The sequence below is a fragment of the Anabrus simplex genome, chromosome 1 (assembly GCF_040414725.1).
Source record: "Anabrus simplex isolate iqAnaSimp1 chromosome 1, ASM4041472v1, whole genome shotgun sequence".
Lineage (NCBI taxonomy): Eukaryota > Metazoa > Arthropoda > Insecta > Orthoptera > Tettigoniidae > Anabrus > Anabrus simplex.
In genome coordinates, this window is record NC_090265.1 from 601,317,494 (window position 1) to 601,342,082 (window position 24,589).

The 24,589-nt window shown below is 38.4% G+C and overlaps 1 protein-coding gene across 2 annotated transcripts in view; it reads left to right on the forward strand.

Moving 5' to 3' along the window:
- The window catches only part of mle (maleless), a 278,516-nt gene that overhangs the window by 192,009 nt on the left and 61,918 nt on the right, over positions 1–24,589 (forward strand). For both annotated transcript variants that reach the window (XM_067135650.2, XM_067135651.2), the window contains 2 exons: positions 19,626–19,787; positions 19,875–19,979. In XM_067135650.2, coding sequence (XP_066991751.1) covers positions 19,626–19,787; positions 19,875–19,979 — 267 coding nt within the window. The remainder of the gene's footprint in view (positions 1–19,625; positions 19,788–19,874; positions 19,980–24,589) is intronic.

The window sequence follows — 24,589 nt, forward strand, 5'->3', positions numbered from 1 at the left end:
CCCGTGGTGTTCCCCGTGTGATGGTCCTAATCACAAGTAGTTTCATGGGTCTAATGCTATCATCCCTTGGTTGCCCCTTTTAGTCATCTCTTATGACAGACAGGGGATACCCTGGGTGTATTCTTAGTCTGCATCCCCCCACCCCCAGGGGGTTCCCCATAAAGTATAGCAGATTGGCTGAACCCTGCTACTCTGAGTCAAGTACAGTTTGCGAATCAACTGTCAGCACCCTTCAGCGTTAAAAACAGGTAGCGGCAGGGCAATCCGGAATTACCAATGCTGTTTAATATCATGCTAGAGAAAGTGAGATGTGCAATTGACAGTAACAGGGAGATGAAGTTAGTTGGAACCAAGACAAGTCTAGAGAAAGTGAGATGTGCAACTGACAGTAACAGGGAGATGAAGTTAGTTGGAACCAAGACAATCCTGGTATTTGCAGACAGTGTGATTATTATGTATGAAACCATGGATGGAGTGATGACACATGTATCTCAATTTATGCTCAAAGCAAGCAAGGTAGACCTGCGGGTCAACATCAAGAAAACGAACTATATGGTAGTATGCCTATTAGAGTTTTTCTGACGTTCCCACCTAATCAATACTATTTGTGTTATAAAATTAATTTACAGTAGAACCTCGATTATACATTCCCGGAAACTACGTTTTCCCGTATTATTCGTTCAAATTACATCCTGCGAGACATAGATAGCCTAAAAATGCGTACCATACAAGAAAGGCATTCATATGATTTCGCAAAGCACTTTTTAACCTTGATTTAAATTTATGAAGAAAAAGATAGGGGTTGTCTTGCATTCAGGGTTCAGAGAAATACAGTAATTAATTGATGTTGAAGTACAGTACATAGGCTCTACTTCCAATAAAGTACCTTTTTAACACTAAGTATCAATCTATACACATGAAATAAAAAATTAACAATTAAAAACAAAATGCATAACAACTTTGCATATACCACTTATAATTTAAAAGAAATTAAAAGTGCGCAGTGAAAATCACTCAGTAGGCCTAATCAGAAGCAAAACAAAAAATAATGATACAAAAACACAAAGAATTTTTTTAAAATATTACAAATTGTAAAGGCAGGCTTTTAATTTGTTATTAAATTCATCATGTGATTAGGTAAATATATCAACTTTTTTGTCATGATCGTTTCAAATAAAGCATTGTAATTTTTACGAAAATGTGAATTTGATTGATGTAACGTTCTTTTACCTTTGAACATGAAATAAATGATAATGATGTGACCTTGTTAGAGAACACAGACTGAAATATGGTTTAACAGGACCAAAGAATCAATTCGTCCTATTGCATTTTTCCATAATATTTGTATAGAAATTAAGGTCCATCTGAGTTTCACTGAAAGAAAGTGAAATATATTTCTCAATAACTGAGTTGATGTGCCAAAGGGAGGAAAAAAAAAAAAAAATTACAGGTTTTGGAATAAAGAAAATGTTGGAACTTGTTTAGTACAATTTCAATGGGATTCACTTGCTCCTTTGTATACAGGATCCAAATAATTGCAGAATATTCCAATGAGCTCCTTTCTCAGGTAATAGATAATTTATTCAGTACAGAAGAAATCAAATTTCTAAGCAAAAATCCTAGTATTCAATGTGCATCCTTCATTATTTTACTAATGTGATTATTCAATGTTAACTTAATATAACCAATTAAAGCTAGATCCAGAAGCATCAAAACCCTACCCTCTTTTGCTCCGCGTATGATAGGTGGACGTTTCGAACTGTTTCCTCTTTGTAAAAATCATGTATCTACACATTTACTAAAATTCAAAGACAGATGATTAACATCACAACAAGAATGAAGTTATCAGTGTCCTTTTGTAACTTATCCTGGTCTTTGTAGTTGCTTAATATATTTGTAAAGTTTCAAATCATCTGCAAGGAGTAAACAGATTAGCAAATATTATCTGGTAAATCATTAATTACAATTTAAAAGCACAAAAGGTCAAAGATTAGATCCTTGTGGCACCCCAGAAGGACTGATAAAACTCTCTGAAATTGCATCGTTAAAATAAACTGCTATAGATTTTAAAAATAGGAACACATTAAATGTGGCAACTGTTTACAAAAACAAAATGTATACATTAGAACCACATTAAATAACATCAGTCCTTCTGTTGTTATTAAGGGTATCATACAAATTTTGAGTTTAACCCATAAGATTGGTGATAACTGACCTATTTGGGTACAAAGCCATATTGAAATTCAGCTAATGCAATTTTGATATGGTTATAAATTCTGTTATATAATATACGTTTGTTCTGCGTATCTTAGCTATGGTGCTGATTATGCACGTGTAAATAGAAAGATTAAAAATTGAAGTTAATTGACTAGCCAATAATTCAAATACAACCCTAATTACAGCAGAATCTCGATTAACAGTTCCCAGAAACTGCGTTTTCCCGAATAATTCGTTCAAATTACGTGGTCCCATGAGCATCTTAATTAAATCACGTTGTAAAAATCCTGTGTTATCCGTTCCTCAAAGAAACGATTTCCCAAATCAACCATCCAGAAATTTCAGTCTCATCAACACTAAATCCTCAATCAAGCGGTTTTCAATAAAGTGTGTCTCACAAAAGGACAGCTATGGCACACCTATGGATGTTGGCATTAATGCCCCGCCATTGCAATAATTAGATCAAGTACTGTTACAGTATGCCTTTGCTGGCAGTACCTAGTGTTTACAATGCACTATGTCTTCTGGTATAGGCTAGAGCAATTTTGTTACTTTCATAGATCTGTCTCTGTCTTATCCTTGGCTTTGACAATATGAAAGTGACTGAGGTATGAGCGATGCTAGTAATGCCAATCCTTATGCAGCCAGTCCCTGCTATGAATTGTGTAAAAGTGTTGCTCATAGGGTCGGTTGGTGCATGCATTTCAGTGGGCTTGGCAGACTTGTATGTAATAGTAACTCTGGTTCGGTGAGGAAAGCAACGGGAAACTACCTCACCCCTCATTTCCCTAGTACGCCTCTTCAGTGATGCCTAGGCCATCTATGACAGCTGATGGCAGAGCTGTTGAGGATCCCACCAGCGGCATCGCCAATGGACTGAACATACAAATATACTGTTACAGTACAGAAAATGTCCGTATTTGTAAAACGTCTACATTATGTTCAGGGTTAGATGTTCACTTTTTCGATTGTATCACAGGTTTTCCGTACTTCCCTCAGCGCACTGTATAGTCGCTGGGCTTTCAGGCAGGAATATGAACTGCTCCTTCTTAACACAAATCTAGTATTTTAAATATTATCTTGTTGCACCCTACATACATAAGGCCATGGGAGGTCTTGGGATTGCCTACTACTGTTTTGATTCTAATATATGACTGGGAATTTAACGTTTTTGTCTCAAAATGTCATAAAAAACCGCAGTCATTTTATTTACGCAACATTACATTTAAAAAGTTTGCATAATTTCCCACTCATACTGACTTGTGCAGCGAGCAAGCTTTCCAGCTGAGCTCAAGGTCACAAATAACCATAATTTCTTAAGTTTTGATGATATTTCTCCTCTTTCCAATTTGGTTGTGAATAGTGATTGACAGGATTGAATATAATGCATTTGAGAACTTTTGAAAATACTTACATTCGAAATGATATTACTAGAGTTCAACATATCCTTTAAAAGTTTATGTAGGCCTAATTTACGTGGTACAAGACTTCCAGAAACTTAACGTACCGATGACCAAATTACAATGAAAGATCAAAAAAGAAAGGATTTTGCCACCATGTTGGGCTTTTTCTAATCTAATCTGCTCTTTTTATTAGATTAGAGAGTTCAAAACTACAGCAGGTGTCCGTTTTAGCGAGAATTCATAACAGCGAAAAATTTACTCGCTATAACAGATCGTTGTTATATGCAGTTTTTCGCAAAAGTCAGGAGAAACCCTACAGATATTAAAATCGGTATCAAAAGTTGCGTTTTCATGGATGATATCCACACCGAGGCTTACTCGTTCGTTATTTTTCAAAATCCGATATTACATGAAAGTGTGAGTTTAATTCCATTCTGAAAAATTATAGTATCCAGGGGCCTCTGTGGCAAATGTTCCAGTTTTCTTCTTCAAACAGCGTCCCCTAACCTAACCATACATGCATCATGAAAACATATTTCAAGTGTACGTAGAGAAATGATGACCACCTCACTACAAATTTACATAGGATCAGCCTTTCCAAAATTTAACTAGATGTGAGAAAATATAAACTATCGTCTGAATAAGTGATGTATTCTGCCATATCTTGAGGTGGATTATTATTATTATTATTATTATTATTATTATTATTGTTGTTGTTGTTGTTGTTGTTGTTGTTGTTGTTGTTGTTATTATTTATTTTCCACTAATTGTAGTTACAATTTAGGGATGGTGAATGGAGAAAGGGCATAGCCCCACATACACAAAAGTGCCTCCATCACCACTTAAAATTATAATATACAAATATACAATTACATTGTACATAGTGTTCTTATAGAGTTACTGTGTTTACATAGGCATATTTACATAATACTCACAAGACCTGTTCAACATTCAAGTAATTTGACACACACACACACACACACACACACACACACACACACACACACGCACACACACACACACAGTCTCTCTCCCTCCCTCCCTCTCTCTCTCTCTAGTAACCCTACATATATTTTAGCTACGCCGGCTCACTCGTACCCATTTACCGTCTCAATCACTCAGGATCCCGTAACTTTCATCCATCCTCCCACTCATACTGAACATTCACACAGTAGATAAATTATGTTTTGTACAGAGGGTTTCGTTATATATACATCCTTTTTACGTCTTTACAAAATTTTTCTGCAGGTAGTTCTTTTATCTGCGGTGGGAGTTCATTCCACAACCGAGCAGAACGACTAAAGAAGCCACTTTGATATGATGCTGTTCTTGCAAATGGAGGGAAAAGGGACACACCTCGACCTCTTTGAGTGGAACGATAGTTTAGCTGTAAGCGATTGAAAGGGTTTATATGAATGTTACCTGCGAGGGATTTTCTCAGGAAAGCAATATCTATTTGTTTACAGAGGGTTGTTATGGAGGGCAGTGACCTGGCTGTATTTAAGTGACCGTGTTGAGTAATTAGTCCTTCTGCTCGGCGTTGAACTCCCTCTAGTTTCATCATGTTCTCCACTGTAGTAGGGTGCCAGGAAGGAAGCCCGTACAACAGTATTGGCCGTACTAATGACAAATAGGCTGTATGAATGGCTTTCTTCCTGGCTCCCAGTACAGATCTGCGGATGAATCCCAGGACTCTGTATGCTTTGCACCTTATTTCCTCAACATGCTTATTCCATTTCAAATTGCTGCAGATGTGAATGCCAAGCAATTTTATTGAGGTACAAGGCATCAGGTTTCTACCACACAGTGAAATTTCGTATTGTAACTGTGATCTTGCTCTAGTTAGGCGGATATATTTACATTTCTGTACATTTATACACATTCTATTTATTTTTGCACCACAGAACCACATTGTCGAGATCTGACTGTAACTTATTTTCGTTGTTCTCATTGCGAATGGCTCTGTAAATGATGGTGTCATCAGCGTACTGTGCCATAGAAGACGATACACGACCTGATAGATCCAGCTGTAAATATTGTGTACAGCAGCGGCCCTATCACACTACCTTGAATCACACACGAGGTGACTGAGGTTTGTTTTGACCTGGCCCCACTGAACACAACGCTCTGCGTCCGACCTACCAGGAATGATCGAAACCATGCCTGCAGGTTGCCTTGAATGCCATACTTGTTAAGTTTTAACAACAGTCGTTGATGAGGTACCTGATCAAAGGCCTTACTCCAGTCGAGAGTTACGCAGTCCACTTGGGATATATTAGACTGGTCCGGGGAATGTTGCCACTCATCAATTACTGTTGTTAAAAGTGTAGTACAGGATTTCCCAGGGAGGAATCCATGTTGGTTGTTACCGTATTTCACGGCATAATCGTCGCACTTTTTATACCAAAATTTTCGAAAAAAATTGTAGGGTGCGACCATTATACGATGAATATTTAATACCAGTATTTGTATTACTCAAAAAATGTATTTATAACTAAATTGTATTTGATACAAATTTAAGATGCACGTAATACTCGCGTTTATACATCAAAATAATTAAAATAGTCTAAAACAAAATTCATAATTTTTCGCAAACAATTCGGCGAACGTTTTTCCAACCTGAAAATAAAAATGAACGTATTAAGTTAATTTGTCATTAATTTTAGTATTAAAGTTAAAATATTACACTTACAAAAAATTATCGCTTTGTTGTGAAATGCGGACTTACCGGTACGCAATTTATTCCAAATCTTCGGTGTCGCTATCGCAGGTTTCGCTATCTGATGCGCCGTCCTCGCCTCTGTTAATACCAGTATCAGATTCTTCGTCTCCCTGCCACACTGCGTCATCTTCGGAACCGTCTAGTGCATTCGAAATCCCAGTCCTTTTGAAGCTCTTGGAGACTAGTTCAGGTGGTATAAGATCCCAACTCTTCTTCACCCACGAGCATAACAAGTCCAAGGGTGGACGCCTGATATTTCCGGCGGGCGTCAATTGCTGATCGCCGCTCATCATCCACTCGTTGTAAAATCGACGTAAGTGGTCTTTAAAGGGTTTATTAACACATACGTCTAGTGGCTGCAAAGCAGATGTTAGGCCACCAGGAATGACTATCTGTCGTGTCTTATTTGTAGTGAGAATTTGCTTCACTTCGTTCACGAGGTGACCTCGGAAACTATCTAAAACAAGCAGAGCTGGTTGTTTTAGTAGTGCACCAGGTCTTCTATTCCACACAGTTTTAACCCAGTCCAGCATGAGTTCTACGTCCATCCAACCCTTTGGTTGCACTCGTACATGAATTCCACGGGGTAACTGTATATTCTTAGGCATCGTTTTCCTCTTGAAAATGATGTAAGGCGGCAACTTTCTCCCGTCAGCTTTAATGGCTAGCATTGCCGTGCATCGCAACTTCTCACTACCGCTGGTTTTCATTAATACACTCCGTGATCCTTTTAGCGCAATAGTGCTGTTGCGAGGCATATCAAAAAAGATTGGAGTCTGATCGGCATTACCGATTTGAGAAAGCAAGTACGAAGTTTCCTTGCGCAAACGTATGACAAATCGGTGAAAATTTACAATCTTGTCCGTGTAATCAGCAGGCAACTTTTGGCTTAGTGTTGTTCTCCTTCGCACTGACAGATTGTGTCGTCGCATGAACCCCTTAATCCACCCACGAGTCGCCTTAAACTGAGTTACCGGTATGTTGTGTTTGCGCGCTACCTCCTGTCCCTTAATTTGTAACATTTCATATGATACACTGCAGCCATTGTTACGTATTTCACTGACGTACCTAAACACTTCTTCGTCAATTATAGGAAACTTCCCTGTTTTAGGACCTCTAAACGCGCGTCTAGAAGGGTTTGTGCTTTTTAGCTTGTTTTTTACTTTCCGCCAGTCACGCACCAATTTTTCACTCACAGAAAATTTTCTTTCTGCAGCTCTGTTCCCGTGCTGTTCAGCGAAGGCAATTACGCTTAGCTTGAAGCCCGCAGAATAGTTTCTATATTTACCCATAATCGCTTATAAATGCTTCACACGTTAATGTTTTGCGATATAAATGACTTTCCGTAATTGTTCACTATTAAAACAAATTATTTCTGCAAACACCCAAAACACAAATTAAAAACTTAAATTTTCACGCACACATGTCTACAGTAATCATGTAAATCTGAAACAAATAAATGCATCTGTGATCTGTCCATTCCAGAGCAGCCAATACTGTTAGGCAGCAAGGAAGCATGCAACAATTTATCAGTTTAGCTCGTTGGTTGCGACACACTACTGCGCTTGCGCAAAGCTCGCAAACCGGAGCTCTAGCTAGCGCGGTGTAGATCTACTGTATAGTTGACTGTATTCCGAGACGTCAGTAACAAACATTCATTTTTTTCAATTTATTTTAAACATATGGTAATTAGGTTAATATTTCTTCCCAGTTATTGATGATTTTACATTACATTACTGACGAGTTTATAAAATAAAACTTTAATAGCATTGGATAATAATTATCTTGACTGCTTGGATAAAAGTTTTCGTCCCATGCCCGGACACTTATGACGTAGTAGTAAGATAAGAGTCTAGCGATGACAACTGAGACATCGTAAATAATTCGGCTGAATAATTCCGTGGAAATCTGCGTTATCGTCTTGGATTTCACTTCGTGCGCAATAACACAGGAGCCGGCCCCATGGTGTAGGGGTAGCGTGCTTGCCTCTTACACGGAGGCCTCGGGTTCAATTCACGGCCGGGTCAGGGAATTTTACCTGTATCTGAGGGCTGGTTCGAGGTCCATTCAACCTACCTAGCCGGTATTTCCTGGCGACGTTGCCGATAAGCGATAACTTACAGCTTTACGTATTTCAAATGGGAACTCATAATATGTAGGTGGTGAATAAATAGTACACTGTCTCGCGACCACGTTGTCAAACTGCCGATAGTCTACCAGTAAGCCATGCGTCGTACATATACCGGTATTATTTATTTATACGTTGTGCAACATGTCGCAAACGTGACTGTGTTGCCAAATTGCCCATAAACCATACACGTATTTAAATTGCGCATTCATGTGCAACTTACGTTGCAGTTCCATTTACCTTTTAACCAGATTAGTGAACAAAATTTGGACGTGCGACGATTATGTAATTAAAGGTTTAAAGTCCGATTTTTGTATTGAAAATAAAGGATGCGACGATTACGCGATGGCGACGATTATTCCGTGAAATACGGTATTCAACAGGTTTCTCTCATTCAGAAAATCCAGCACATGTTTAACAATTAGGCGTTCCATGCATTTACATATGCCAGATGTAATAGAGACTGGGCGATAGTTGTCTACATTTTCCCTGTCACTGTCTTTGAATACGGGAACGACATTTGCTTTCTCCCATTCTTCTGGAACAGTCCCACTTTCATTGAAATGTTAAATATTGCACAGAGAGAAGGTGCTAATGCTTCTGCACAGCGATGGAGAATTCTGGCCGGCACGTTGTCTGGGCGGTTCGCAGCATGAGGTCTAGTTCTCCGAAGACTTGTTACGACCTCGTTAGCAGTGAAGTACAAGCTAGTTAGGGGCAGAAAGGGAGGGGTTGACCTTGGAGTGAACATGTCTTCATCCTTGTCAGCAGTGGAGTTATTTTTAAATTTACTATTGAATGTGTCTGCTATTTCTTGGGGAGAGGAAACTGATAGTTCGTTGTACTTGAAGACGGATGGAGCACTTTTGCCGCTTTTGTTTCTAATGAAAGCTCATAGCTCTTTACTATTGGAACTAAGGCTGTGGATATATGAACTGTAGGCAACACGGATTAATGATTTGAGTTTGTTCCTAGCCAGTCTGTACTTCTCCCACCTACTGTCACTTGGGTTTTCCTTCCATTTCCTGTATAAACAATTTCTCTTTTGAATACCTGATGTTATATCTTTATTGATCCATGACGTTTTTCGCTTATTAGAGATAGAAACTTTCGGCACAGCTTGATCGACACATTCAAAAAATACTTTTTTCCAGTTTTCCCAGATCTCGTTGATACTTATATCGCCGGTGAAGGACGCGAGGGGAATAGGAAGACTTTTTGATAGAAGAGAGGAAAGAACGTTCCAGTTGGTGCGGGAAAAATTATATATTGTTCTGGAGTGGAGTTTTGGGGAGGGTTTTCTGTAGCTCAAAGTTGTAATTATGGCTTGGTGATCACAAAATCCAGGTATTACGTCCAGGAACTGGATGGATGATGGAGAGTTAGTAAGGAACAGGTCTAGTGTGGAGCGGGAATTTTGAGTAATACGAGTCGCTTCAAACACTAACTGATGGAGGAAAATGTCGTAGAAGGTGGAGAGAAAACTATTAGCAAGAGGATTGTTTGGTACTGGGGCGGCATTTCTAGACCAAGTAATTTCAAGATTGAAGTCGTCGGCAATATAAATTGTGTCATAATTATTCTGTACTTGTTGCACACGATCCAGAGAGGAGAGCAAGGCATCATTCATTGTTTGTGAGGACTTCAGTGTACGATATACAGATCCGATGAGGAATTTGTTACTACCGCACGTAATTTCTACCCACATGGCTTCAGCTGTCGTCTCCAACTCGGGACGTCTAGTTGGATTACACTCTGGTTTTGCGGCAATAAAAACTTTGCCTCCTGTGGTTAGAATGCGATCCTTACGGAACAGGATGAAAGAATCTGGTAGCACCTCTGAGTCATTAATTGTGTCTGAAAGCCATGTTTCACTGATACACACAACAGAGGGATCTAGGCTTGAGAGTGAAGCGAGAATATATTCTTTTCTACCTGGACGTAAAATGGTGCGTGCGTTAAACGCAAAGAGAGTTAGATTATTATTTACATATTTACAGTTGTAGCTACTTACAGAGTCACTGGTAACATCACTGGTTTTGGTAAAGAAAGAGTTCGTTAGTGGCGGCATTTCGCATTGCCAGCAAGTCCACGTTCTTCCTCCCTTCTTTAATTTCCTGTATTCTGAAGTAGAAATTTGTGCACATGTCCTGTGACTACTTGACAAACAATTATTACAGTTTACAAATAGTTTATTACGATGCCCGCTGCTTTCACATATTGTACAATGCTGAGGTCCGGGGTTCAATTCAATGTCTCCAATTAGCGCGAGAGTTAGGCACCACAGTGGCCGCCCAGCAATCGGAAGTCTGACAACTCTGCCTTCCTCCATTACGACGCGGCCGCCCTACCACCAGCAACCCAAGGCTTTCACTGTCACACCAAGTGAGACACTTAAGAGAACATTTCTCACTTACCAACAGTTTTTCCAGTAGATGAATCTTCTTCAAATCACTACAAGACTTATCCGAATGCACTGTTACACTTTTCACGTACGTCACAGCACTTTTTACCAACAAAACTATGATTAATGCACGGAGAACACTTGTAACGACCATCATGCACGCCGCCATCTTGGGTCATCCTTACTTAATTTCAGCATACAACATTAAAATTTAGCTTTTGTTTATTTTAGCCTTTATTTCTAACAAGTTAACACCTGCTATCAGCCACGTTATTTATGTATTTATTACGAAGAAGTCTTATCCTCATTCATTTTGAATTTTCCTTTTAAGGAACAGCGGTCGATGGATAGTATTAATCGACTCCAACATCGCCTTCGAACTTCAACGAAAGAGCTCGCAAAGTGTGCGTAGTGAGAAAATTATATGGTACCGAAGATGATCGGTCGCATTTTGTGGTAAATGTTTTAGTTTTCTTATTCAAATAGCATCACCTAACCTAATTTAACTATACTAAATGTATCATGAAAACATATTCCAAGCAGAAGTAGAGAAATTATTAAATTCTTGCTTTAAATTTAGATGGGAACAGCCTCTCCGAAATTTAATCAGACGCGAGAAAATATGCCCTAACCTCTGAAATCAGTGATGTGCTTTGCCATATTTTGAGGTGTATCACATTTTAACTTAATTTCAGTGTAGAGTATTAAAATTAAGAGATCGTTTACTTAGCCTTTATTTCTAACCAGTTAGCAACTGTTGTTGATGAACTTAACCATAAAGGTATTTTATTTGATCCTGTATTGACTTGTCTAAATCAGGTAAAGAAACTATTTAAAATAGTTTATATTGGGTTCACCTCTTCAGTACACTTTCAATGATTGAAAATTATTTACATTGTATATGTTTCAGGAACAATATGCATTCTCTTCATCAGTGAAGCCAAATCAAGGAATGGAAAATAATAAAACACTATATTTTGTTTAACCCACAATTTAAAGAAGTATTGTATCCTAATTTATCATACCAATGAATAAACAAACTAGTGAAATATTATAAACTTTATCATTACATAAAATTTTAATATTCTGAGGAACTGAATAAGAATACCTAAATAAATTTAAGATCTTCAAGTTTTTCTTCTTTTTCTTCCTTAAATGATCAAAAGCTAGTTTATACAATGAGTTTTCTTGTGTACTTCTTTCATTTAAACATGATTCGAAGTAATCTTTTTGAGCAAGATAAATTTCTAAACTTTCTAAAACATTAATGAATTTTTCCTTTTTCGACGAATGTATTAACTTCATGTCATTAGAAAAAATTTATGATTCATTCCAACCATATGTTCACCCACTGCTGAATATCTTTTATGTTTAACTGCATTAACATGTTCTCTGTACCTTATAGCCAAACTTCTTCTGGACTGTCCTATGTATTATTGCCTACATATTTGGCATGTCAATTTGTAAATTCCTGACTTATTATACAGTGGAACGTTGATTATCCGTTCCCGGAAACTACGTTTTCCCGGAATATGCGTTCAAATTACGTGGTCCCACGAGCATCATAATTACAGTTAAAATTGAAATAATTAAATCACGTTGTAAAAATCCCGCACCAAAATTTCAGTCCCATCAACACTAAATCCTCGATCAATCGTTTTTTTAATAAACTGTATCTCACAAAAGGACGGCTACGGCATACTTATGAATCTTGGCATTAACGCATTGTCATTGCGATAATTGAGCAAGTAGGCTACTCTACTGGAAAGTGATCGGCGGTGAACTTGCCTAAGGGACCATCTTACCTCACTCCTTATTTCCCTAGTACGCCTCTTCAGTGACACCTAGGCCATCTATGACAGCTAATGGTGAACCTGTTGAGGATCCAACCAGCCTTTGGGCTGAATACCTAACATACATACATACATACATACATACATACATACATACATACATACATACATACAGTATAACCCTGATTTTACGTGACCTCGATTTAAATTTCAAGTCCCAAAAATTACGCCATAAGAACAATGCAATTTTATATTCGGTTTAACATAATTAACATTACAGCAAAACCTGCATTTAGCGATTGGAAATTTTAAAATTCACAAGTATTTATTTCCATTCGTTATAGTTTTGGGACATTAAGATGTATGAAAAAGACGGCAAAAGCTTACTAAGGGTGATTCAAGGCATAAGAGGAATTTAGAGTGCGGACGCGTAGCGCTAAAGTGAAATGCCGGACTCTGATATACATCCGATCGCGGCCGCTGTAGTAGAGTAGAAGTAATAATTAGAGTTCGTGGTTTATAGCATTTAAAAATCAGTGATTTAGCGTTTTGATTTTCAACTTTAGCGTTTTGTAGCATCTAAACTTCTCAAATTTAGCATTTTGTAGCAAATCGGTTAAAAATAGGCAAAATTTGCTAAATTGCACACACAACAGTTGGGAGTAAAATCATGCTGTTTAATCACACATTGCTCGTCATGCAGTTTTGAATTTACTATGGAAAATAAGACAAACATCAACATAAGACTGCAAGAAGTATTCACGAACACACAGGAATATGCTTATTTTCAAATTTACAAACACAATTTCAAAGTGAAAAATACTATTCTGAACGTATTTATTTATCACAGTACAACACACCTACAAGGAAGAGGAATTTCAATGATGATTTAAGTACAACATGCCAATTATTTAAAAGGTGTCCTCCTTCATTTGAGACCGCCTATCAGTTACAATTATGTTGTACTTGCTAAAAAAAACTCTACATCGACACTGTTCGTACAGGCCCAAATGCACAGAAGTGCTGCCAAGGCAAAGGAAAGCCTGCAAAACATTTTTTCTTCTTCAAGGTTTTGGTTGCAGAGTCAGCACATCAATATAGGCCATCTGTATCCTTACATAAATATGTCCCGATTTGTGACTTTCGGCATGCTGTTTGATCGTCACTTCTCTTCGACCCATGACTAATAGACAATAAAATAAATCGCTACCGTACATTTAAACGAAACTACTACTCAACACCAACGTCAAGAATAACCGACTAAGATCAAGGGTCAACACACAAAGAGAATGAACGTGGTGCTTGAAAGTGTATTTGCTGTTTGATTGACTAGTCTTTGCAGTGCTCTTTAGCCAGTGAAAGAAATTCCACACATTGAATGATTTAACCCTTTGGCCTGCCATTACTTGTGAACGGAAATATTCCCTTACATACTATTTATTTTTTCGTCACTTTAACATAAATTTGATTAATCACATAGGCTACATAAGAATACACAAAGCAAAGTGAGCTTTTAGCTCGTCTATAGTAACAGGAAATCAATGTTTTTGTTCGTAACTATTACTGGTTTCAAGGGAAGCAGATAAATTGGCAAGAAATGTAGAGGCATAGGTATTGGTTTCCTTAGTAACGTGATCCCAGAACTGTGGGTTTAGATATTCATTCCCTAAGTCCATTTCTTTCGGATTATTACCCAACCCCCTCCTCACTATAGAGTGAATTTCAAAAACTGGTTTAGATGTTACATTATTGTCAACAAGATCATAATTCCAAGTATCATTTTACTAGACTTCTCAACGGGTGAGTTGGCCGTGCGGTTAGGAGCGCGCAGCTGTGAGCTCATCCAGGAGATAGTGTGTTCGAACCCCACTGTCGGCAGCCCTGAAGATGATTTTCCGTGGTTTCCCATTTTCACACTAGGCAAGTGCTGCGACTGTACTGTAATTAAGGCCACGGCCGCTTCCTTCCCATTCCTAGGCCTTTCCTGTCCCATCGTCGCCGTAAGACCTATCTGTGTCGGTGCGACGTAAAGCAACTAGGAGAGAAAAAAAAAAAGGTAGACCTCTGACTCGCTCTTGTTGCATTCTGGTTTTGTCACGTAGTTTCAATTGGCACTATCATCTCGGAATCACTTTCATCACTGTCATTTGAAGATGAAGAATTTTCACTCTCCAGAGAATCTTTTCCACTTTCAACATCACTATTTTCAAGCCAGTTACGAATAAACTCATCCATGCCGCGCTTGGATGCCGCCATGATTGTTTACAACGAGCGGCAAAATGAGGTGCTTTTTATTTTCCGTATTTCAGCTCAGAGTTACTTTTTACACAGAGAAAATAGCTTCAGGTATCATCTCACATCAATCGGTTAGGCTGCGAAACAAAGAGAATAAATCTCTCCGACCAGCTAACTGCGATAACGAACTTATAGATGTTCCGTGCACCAAAACGGAAGTGTCCGTCAAAGCATGTTACCGCTTTACGATCGCAGTGGGCGCCGTAATAATTATTTCTCCTGAAATAAATAACAACATTTATATCTTATTTTTAAGAAAAATGCATACTTTAAAAAAATATATGTTTATTTTGTATAAAACTGAGAGTTTCGCATCTATTTCGCATAAATTGTATAATTTCGCATTTTGAACCAATTTCGCATTTTATCGCGAATTCGAAATCGCTAAAAACCACCCGTACGGGTCATATAAGATGAAGGCACATACACTGACAAAGTTTCGGCATATTTCGCATTTATCGCAAATGCTAAAAGTCACAAACTCTAGTAATAATATATTATGCCCTTTGAAAATTCCTATATTAATGTGTGCAGTATCCTTCAGTTACAATAAGAACCCTTTCACTGATTCATCCATTGTTACGGAAAATTTGGGCCGTTTTTTTTTTCCTCCGTTATCAGTATTCATACCCTCGACCCCAGTGTTTATATAACGTGATCGATCATCTTCCATATCGATTCCTCGCTACAAGCACGAGCAAGCTCGAACTTAGCCGACCGCGGCTGAAGACTAATGATGGCACAATGTTCAAGCACTCGCAGTGCTTTGTTTGCATGCATGCAGTACATGGCTGAGCTCTGTTCGAGTGTGTACGTCTGTCGCAGCATTAGAGTATAGCGTCAGTTTGCGTAAGTTGACATCGGTTCGTGTGTTGTGTATCGTGTGCATTATCCAGCTCTGTGTCAGTTTGCTCTAGTTCGTTGTTACAGTGAAGTTGACTGTGGCAGTGAAAATAAAACTGTATCTGTTGCAGATGAAGTGGACTTGATTCGGGAAGTGGAGAGAAATGCAAATGTGCCCATTAGTTGACAGCTCTGTTATAGACGGACAACCAATTGGAAATGGACAATTTGGACATAAAATCCAATGGTGCTAAAAAGCAGACTACCATCTTTGATTATTTAAAAAAATGAGATGCTGACAGTTGCTTGAATATGTAATATGTACAGGTAAAGTACAGTAGGAGTCCGCTATAGCGAGTTTGGGATATAACGAGAACACAGTTATAACGTCCAGTTTTTTATGTCCCTTCAAAATCCCTATATTAAACTGTGTATTAACCTTCGGTTACAGCGAGAGCCTTATCACTGACGCATCTGTTATTATGAGCTATTTTACCAATATTTATGCACCCAACCATTATATTGCATGCGATAGATCATCTTCCGTATCGTTTCCTCGCTATGTCCAGTAGCAAGTTCTCTCGTCGATATTCGAAGGCGATGTCGGAGTTGATTAGTAATATCCGTCGACCACTTTTCCGTAAAGAAAGAAAGGAAGAATGAAGAGAACGTGTTTTCTTAAGAAATACGTAAATAATGTGGTCGATAGCAGTTGTGATTTCATTAGAAATAAAGGCTTAGTAAACGAGTGCTTAATCTTAATTTTCTACACTGAAATTAAGCATGAATGCAATACACCTCAAGATATGGCAGAGCGCATAACTGATTTCAGAGGTTAGTTAATATTTTCTCGTGTTGGAGAGGCTATTTCCATGTAAATTTATAGTGAGATGTTATCAATTCCCTAATGGCGCTTGGAATGTGTTTTCAGGATACTTATAGTATGGTTAAGTTAGGTGACGCTGTTTGAATAAGAAAACAAACATTTGCCACAAAATGCCGTTGTTTATCGAACAGTATAGTTTTCTCCCTATGTATACTTGCGAGCTCTCGTCAACATTTGAAAACTATTTTGGAGTCAGTTGACTGCTGTTCTCATAAAGGGAAATTCAAAATGAAGGAGGATAACAAGTTTCCGTAATAAATGCGTAAATGACGTGGCCGATAGCAGTTGTTAACTCGTTAGAAATAAACACTGAAGTAAACGATTGCTTAATTTTAATGTTATGTGCTGAAATTAAGTAAGAATGTGATTCATCTTAAGATATGACAGAGTACATGACTGATTTCAGAGGATAGCTTATATTTTCTTGCATCTAATTAAATTTCGGAATATTCCCATGTAAATTCGTAGCAAGGTGGTCATAATTTTTGTACATGTGCTTGAAATGTTTTCACGATGCATAGATGGTTTAAAGAAGAAAACTGAAATGTTTGCCACAGAGGCCTCTGGAGTGATACTGTAATATTTTCAGAATGAAATTAAACGTATACTTTCACGTAGTATCGGATTTCGAAAAATAACAAACTAGTAAGCCGTAGTGTGGATATCATCTGCAAAAAAGCAAGTTTTGAACAAACTGATTGTCGGTTCATACCAATTTTAATGTGTATGTGTTTCTCCCCGACTTTTATGAAAAATCGGATATAAAGACAATCCGTTATAACGAGTAAATTGAACGGACTTCTACTGTAGCTCAATGTATTGTTGTCATTGGGTAAATATGTTGTGCGTGTTATAATTTTGTAGTGTGCTGGGAATCTACAATTTTTTACTACTGTATTCGTGCTGCAGAAATAGTTGTATTTGCAGTATAGTGTGTAGGGTGGGTATGTCCTTGTTTTATTGTTGTCATTGTGTAAATAATGTGTGTTGATGCCATTTGTCAATACAGGCAAAGATTTCTGGAAACAGTTTGCTTTCTACTGAAACCTCGATTTCAAGGTTAACCCCTATTTAAGGTTAAAAAATTCTGGTCCATACAAAAATGCTATATAGGGGTTCTACTGTAATTCATTTGGTGTTAAATTTGAGGTGAACTCCAGCTCCTGCGGTGAATGAGTGTTTATGGTCGCCTTAATACACTTCTCTTTATCTAGATACACTGATGAGCAATAGAATTAGCGATATCTGGCTAGTTGCATGCAGCACCCCATTACTGTGATAATGGTATGGTATGGATGGATGGCATTGTGGTTTGACAAGGGCTCCTCAAGATACCAGAAGTATGGGAAGTTATACTGTTTTTAACCCCTACTGTTTTTAACCTACTGTAATGTACAGAGATTGTTTTGAGCAGGGTAAAAAGTGCACACATCTCTCGACAGTATCCTAGAGATGGTCTATAGGATTAAGATTGGGTGACCTTAGGACCCGGCAAGCTTCTTCATGTCCATAGTGTTCATCAAACCATTCCACCACCATCAGGGAGCGGCTGGACGGTGCATTGTCTTATCTTAAATACAGGTCTCGTGCAGTGTGCTGCAAATGAACAAATGAGTGGATATGATCTGACAGCAAGTTCCTATATCGTTCATTGGTGAGGGTTGCTGTTAGATGTTCCAAAGGTCCCATTTCATCCCACGTGAACAGTCTCCATACGATGATACAACCACCTCCGGCCTGAACTGTACCCTGCTTGCAAAGAGAATCCATTGCCTAGAGTGCTTGTTGATGCACTTGTACCCTGGCATTGGCCTGTACAAACTGGTACGATGATTCATTTGTCGAAGTTATTTGTCCAGACGATTCTTCTCTATACTTTGAGAGTTCATTGATGATTTTCCTGTGCCAATGTAATTCTTTTTGCCTTGTGTTGTGCGGTGAGCATTGGTTCCCCAGTGGGACGATGGCTTCTGTACCTCATTGCGAGGTGGTGGTCCTGGATGGTATGGATGCTCATACTTCATTGCTATCCAGCATTAAATTTGCGAGTAATCTGTTGCACTGTGACCTGTTTATCTGCTCTTACCATCCAAGTTGGTTGATAGTGACCCCTATCAGCAACACTTTCTAATCCACGGTAGTTGACGCGGGTGATGTATAGTACATTCTGGAGACAGTGGCCCATGGAAAGTACATTGCCTGCACAACTTTGGAGATGGAATAGTTCGTACGTATGGCATTAACAGTCTGGCTGTAATCATATGTGCCAAGATCTTGTGTCTTACCCATCTTGTACTCACCTGTTACATGGCCAGTAGATCTACAGGGTCTGATGACATTGCAGTCAGGTACCACACCGAACTGTTACGTTCACCAGAGCAGCCATGCCGTCATTTTGCCAAAACTGCACCTGTCTCTAATTCAGTTGCTCTTCAGTGTACAATACAATACAACACAACACACCGCACTACCAACCATCGCATTAACACTCAATAATGAATGCACTCCTCCACGTAGAGTTGCCATCAGAGAGGGCATCTGGGCATAAAACTGTGTCAGATCCACACAAAGTGCTAACCCTAATAAATTGGGCAAAGGCCAGAAAGAAAAATAATTTGTGATGAAACTAAATATCCAGTCTCTGGTGAACAGTGATATTGTTTTGTTTCCTGAACCTCAGGTTCCATGGGTCATATTGGTGCCATACATATGGGCTATTCCATCTCTAAAGTTGTCCTATTTTTAAAACACTCTTAAGTTGTTCTGTGCTACACAGTATTAAAATGGTAGCTTTTAGAGGTCATCAGCTGCATGGTACCCTTGTATGGGATATTTCTTATGTGGTTTGAAGTGCTGGTAGTGAAGAAGAATAGGCTTTGTCTTAGATAATAACTTCTTTCCCTGGGAAAATTATTTTACATTCTTTTCTTCTAGAACCAACTGAAAGAACTACTTCAGTCTATTGGGTTTCCAGAAGAGTCAATGGTGCAACAAGTATTCAATTACCATGGACCTGATCCAAAATTAGATATGGTAACTGCTCTAATGTGCATGGGACTGTACCCGAATGTGTGTTTTCACAAGGAAAAGAGAAAGGTAAGCAATTCCCTCAACGTTTATAAAAGGTATTTATTCCCTTCGTTGATACTGCAAAGTCACTCAGGAACTTTTTTTATTTCCTAGGTGTTAACTACTGAATCCAAAGCTGCATTGATTCATAAGACTTCAGTCAACTGTAGCAACATGGAGCAGCACTTTCCCTATCCATTTTTTGTCTTTGGAGAGAAGGTAACATTCTTTTAATTGTATTATTAAGAGATTATTAATTATGTTTTGAGCTATAAATTTATTTTATAGTGGTAGTGGTTTTAAGGGGGGATGTTCCAAAGGACTAATCATAGGAGGAGCTGGATAAGTGGCTCAGGTGGTAGAAATGTTGTTCTTCTGAGCCCAAGTTGGTAGGGTTCAATCTCTGCTCAGTTCAGTGGTATTGGAGGCGCTCAAATGATGTCGGGCTTCTACGCTTGATTATCCATTGCAACAGATCTTCAGTTTGTTGTGGTGAATATGTGACATAAAGAGAGCACAGAGTAAATGTACGAAAAGTGAAGAGAGAGAGATAGAGTGTGTGTGTGTGTTTTTTTAATGAGATGTCTTAACTGCACTTCTGGATGACCACATGGATCCAGATGATAAAAAAAATACTTATTTCCATCAAAACAAGAGAAGTCTGTAAACACTGATAAATACCAAACCCGAATTTCTAAAACATTAAACAGAACATTGCCAACTGTAAAAGAGAAAATTTAAAATTGAAAGACAACAAATATACAAATGTGTGGATAAAATTGACAAAAATTTCTACAGATGGTAAGGAGTAGATGTAGATCATTGAGTGAGGTTCCTTTGACTCCAAAGAGAAGGCCTTTTACTTCTCATGTGTATGCAATTGTATTGTAGCTCTCACTTAAATTAGGGACACATGGGCAGTAAGCTGCTTTCTTCTCCTTGTCCACTTGTGATGCCGGCTGTGTTCTTCTCAAAATGTACTATGGGATCCAGTAGAAGACATTGTTTCTTCTTGCGATTGATAGCAACAATATCTTCAAGCTTATTTGATCCATCTTCCACGATACAGTGGACTTCTTCGTACGCTTCCCATTGCGGCTAATTAGATCTTCAAAATTGTCAGCTAATAGAATGGTGTCATCTGCAGATATGATTGTGCTGATGTGTACTCCATTGATCAGTGGCGGCTAGTGCATAAAATCAGTTGTGTGCTGTAACCCATTTCCACTACCCCCCGTCCAAAATAAAAATATTTAGAAACATATAGAAAAACTCGCTCGGTGACGATAAATGAAGTCCATACGTCGCTCGGCACTTAGTCTTTCTTGTAACATGGTGTTCCGCAGGAAGGTCTTGATCCTCTTCAGTGATGAGAAACATCTCTCAGGCTCTGAAGTAGTCATGGGTGTTGTTACAAATATCTTCAGAAGCTTTGTTATTTGGCAGAATGTACCTTGCAGTTTACTAGAAATTATGAACTGCAGAAGTGGAACTGCCCCACCAATATTCTTAAAATCTGGCCTACAATACAGAACCGACAGCTCTGTTCTGAGCCTTTTCTTTTCCACCATGTTAGAGGCTTGGACAGTCGCATAAAGTTCTTTATCCGGAAACGTTTTAGAAAACTGTTCAAAGTTGGTGGACTCTTAACAATTTTGCTGCTTCCAGGTGATCCAAGGTTTGGAAGCGATCACAGGCCTCACGTGTTCAATCAATACTGAATTATTTCAATCAATCAATACTGATCTGCATTTAGGGCAGTCGCCCAGGTGGCAGATTCCCTATCTGTTGCTCTCCTAGCCTTTTCCGAAATGATTTCAAAGAAATTGGAAATTTATTGAACATCTCCCTTGGTAAGTTATTCCAATCCCTAACTCCCCTTCCTATAAACGAATATTTGCCCCAGTTTGTCCTCTTGAATTCCAACTTTATCTTCATATTGTGATCTTTCCTACTTTTATAAACGCCATTCAAACTTATTCGTCTACTAATGTCATTCCACGCCATCTCTCCGCTGACAGCTCGGAACATACCACTTAGTCGAACAGCTCTTCTTCTTTCTCTCAATTCTTCCCAACCCAAACATTGCAACATTTTTGTAACGCTACTCTTTTGTCGGAAATCACTCAGAACAAATCGAGCTGCTTTTCTTTGGATTTTTTCCAGTTCTTGAATCAGGTAATCCTGGTGAGGGTCCCATACACTGGAACCATACTCTAGTTGGGGTCTTACCAGAGACTTATATGCCCTCTCATTTACATCCTTACTACAACCCCTAAAAACCCTCATAACCATGTGCAGAGATCGGTACCCTTTATTTACAATCCCATTTATGTGATTACCCCAATGAAGATCTTTCCTTATATTAACACCTAGATACTTACAATGATCCCCAAAAGGAACTTTCACCCCATCAATGCAGTAATTAAAACTGAGAGGACTTTTCCTATTTGTGAAACTCACAACCTGACTTTTAACCCCGTTTATCAACATACCATTGCCTGCTGTCCATCTCACAACATTTTCGAGGTCACGTTGCAGTTGCTCACAATCTTGTAACTTATTAATCACTCTATAGAGAATAACATAATCCGCAAAAAGCCTTACCTCCGATTCCACTCCTTTACTCATATCATTTATATATATAAGAAAACATAAAGGTCCGATAACACTGCCCTGAGGAACTCCCCTCTCAACTGTTACAGGGTCAGACAAAACTTCACCTACTCTAACTCTCTGAGATCTGTTTTCTAGAAATATAGCAACCCATTCAGTCACTCTTTTGTCTAGTCCAATTGCACTCATTTTTGCCAGTAGTCTCCCATGATCCACCCTATCAAATGCTTTAGACAGGTCAATCGCGATACAGTCCATTTGACCTCCAGAATCCAAGATATCTGCTATATCTTGCTGGAATCCTACAAGTTGAGCTTCAGTGGAATAATCTTTCCTAAAACCGAATTGCCTTCTATCGAACCAGTTATTAATTTCACAAACATGTCTAATATAATCAGAAAGAATGCCTTCCCAAAGCTTACATACAATGCATGTCAAACTTACTGGCCTGTAATTTTCAGCTTTATGTCTATCACCCTTTCCTTTATACACAGGGGCTACTATAGCAACTCTCCATTCATCTGGTATAGCTCCTCCGACCAAACAATAATCAAATAAGTACTTCAGATATGGTACTATATCCCAACCCATTGTCTTTAGTATATCCCCAGAAATCTGATCAATTCCAGTCGCTTTTCTAGTTTTCAACTTTTGTATCTTATTGTAAATGTCATTGTTATCATATGTAAATTTTATTACTTCTTTGGCCTTAGTCTCCTCCTCTATCTCGACATTATCCTTGAAACCAACAATCTTTACATACTGCTGACTGAATACTTCTGCCTTTTGAAGATCTTCACATACACACTCCCCTTGTTCATTAATTATTCCTGGAATGTCCTTCTTGGAACCTGTTTCTGCCTTAAAATACCTATACATACCCTTCCATTTTTCACTAAAATTTGTATGACTGCCAATTATGCTTGCCATCATGTTATCCTTAGCTGCCTTCTTTGCTAGATTCAATTTTCTAGTAAGTTCCTTCAATTTCTCCTTACTTCCACAGCCATTTCTAACTATTTCTTTCCAGTCTGCACCTCCTTCTTAGTCTCTTTATTTCTCTATTATAATAAGGTGGGTCTTTACCATTCCTTACCACCCTTAAAGGTACAAACCTGTTTTCGCATTCCTCAACAATTTCTTTAAACCCATCCCAGAGTCTGTTTACATTTTTATTTACCGTTTTCCACCGATGATAGTTACTTTTTAGAAACTGCTTCATGCCTGCTTTATCAGCCATATGGTACTGCCTAACAGTCCTACTTTTAAGACCTTCCTTTCTATCACATTTATTTTTAACTACCACAAAAACAGCTTCATGATCACTAATACCATCTATTCTTCAGTTTCCCTATAGAGCTCATCTGGTTTTATCAGCACCACATCCAGGATATTTTTCCCTCTGGTTGGTTCCATCACTTTCTGAATCAGCTGTCCTTCCCATATTAACTTATTTGCCATTTGTTGGTCATGCTTCCTGTCGTTCGCATTTCCTTCCCAATTTACATCTGGCAAATTCAGATCTCCTGCTACAATCACACTTCTTTCCATGTCGTTTCCCACATAGCTGACTATCCTATCAAATAATTTCGAATTAATTTTGCACATTTTTACCTAGTCAGATTAAACTCAGAACTTTATTAAGAACTATAATGACAATATTATTATGATTATTATATTACATAAACACGAGTCTAGTGAGTTACTTACAGGTTTACACAAACCTCATCAGTGCAGGAGTGAAAAATAACATAAAAAACTGAAGTGGCGTGATGCAGCTAGGAGGAACCTGCGGTCCTCTAGTTTCCTGACCTGATGAATAACTTAGTCTAGAAGGCTCACTATCATGAAATGTTACATTCCGGTAAACACTATTGTTGTTTGCATTCCCATTTGTATGTGCAGAAATATTTTCAGCATCACTGTTACTCAGATGATCAACACTGACCTGAGAAGCGTTATCATTGCCCTGTGCCGTATCCTCTCCTCCACCCCGGCCCATTACCTTCGTGCATCTTCTTGCTTTTGTAGCAGTTACTGAAACTTCCTCTTCTGAATCTTCAGAAACAGCATATGATGGTCCGGGATCGTTCCGCGCTTTTTACGCACAGGTCCAGTCGCTGAAGTTTCACTTCCAGTGCTGGAGTTCACTACACCTCCATCTTCACTTGACAGTTCTCTAAACTCTTCGTCGAATTCAAATAAATAATCAT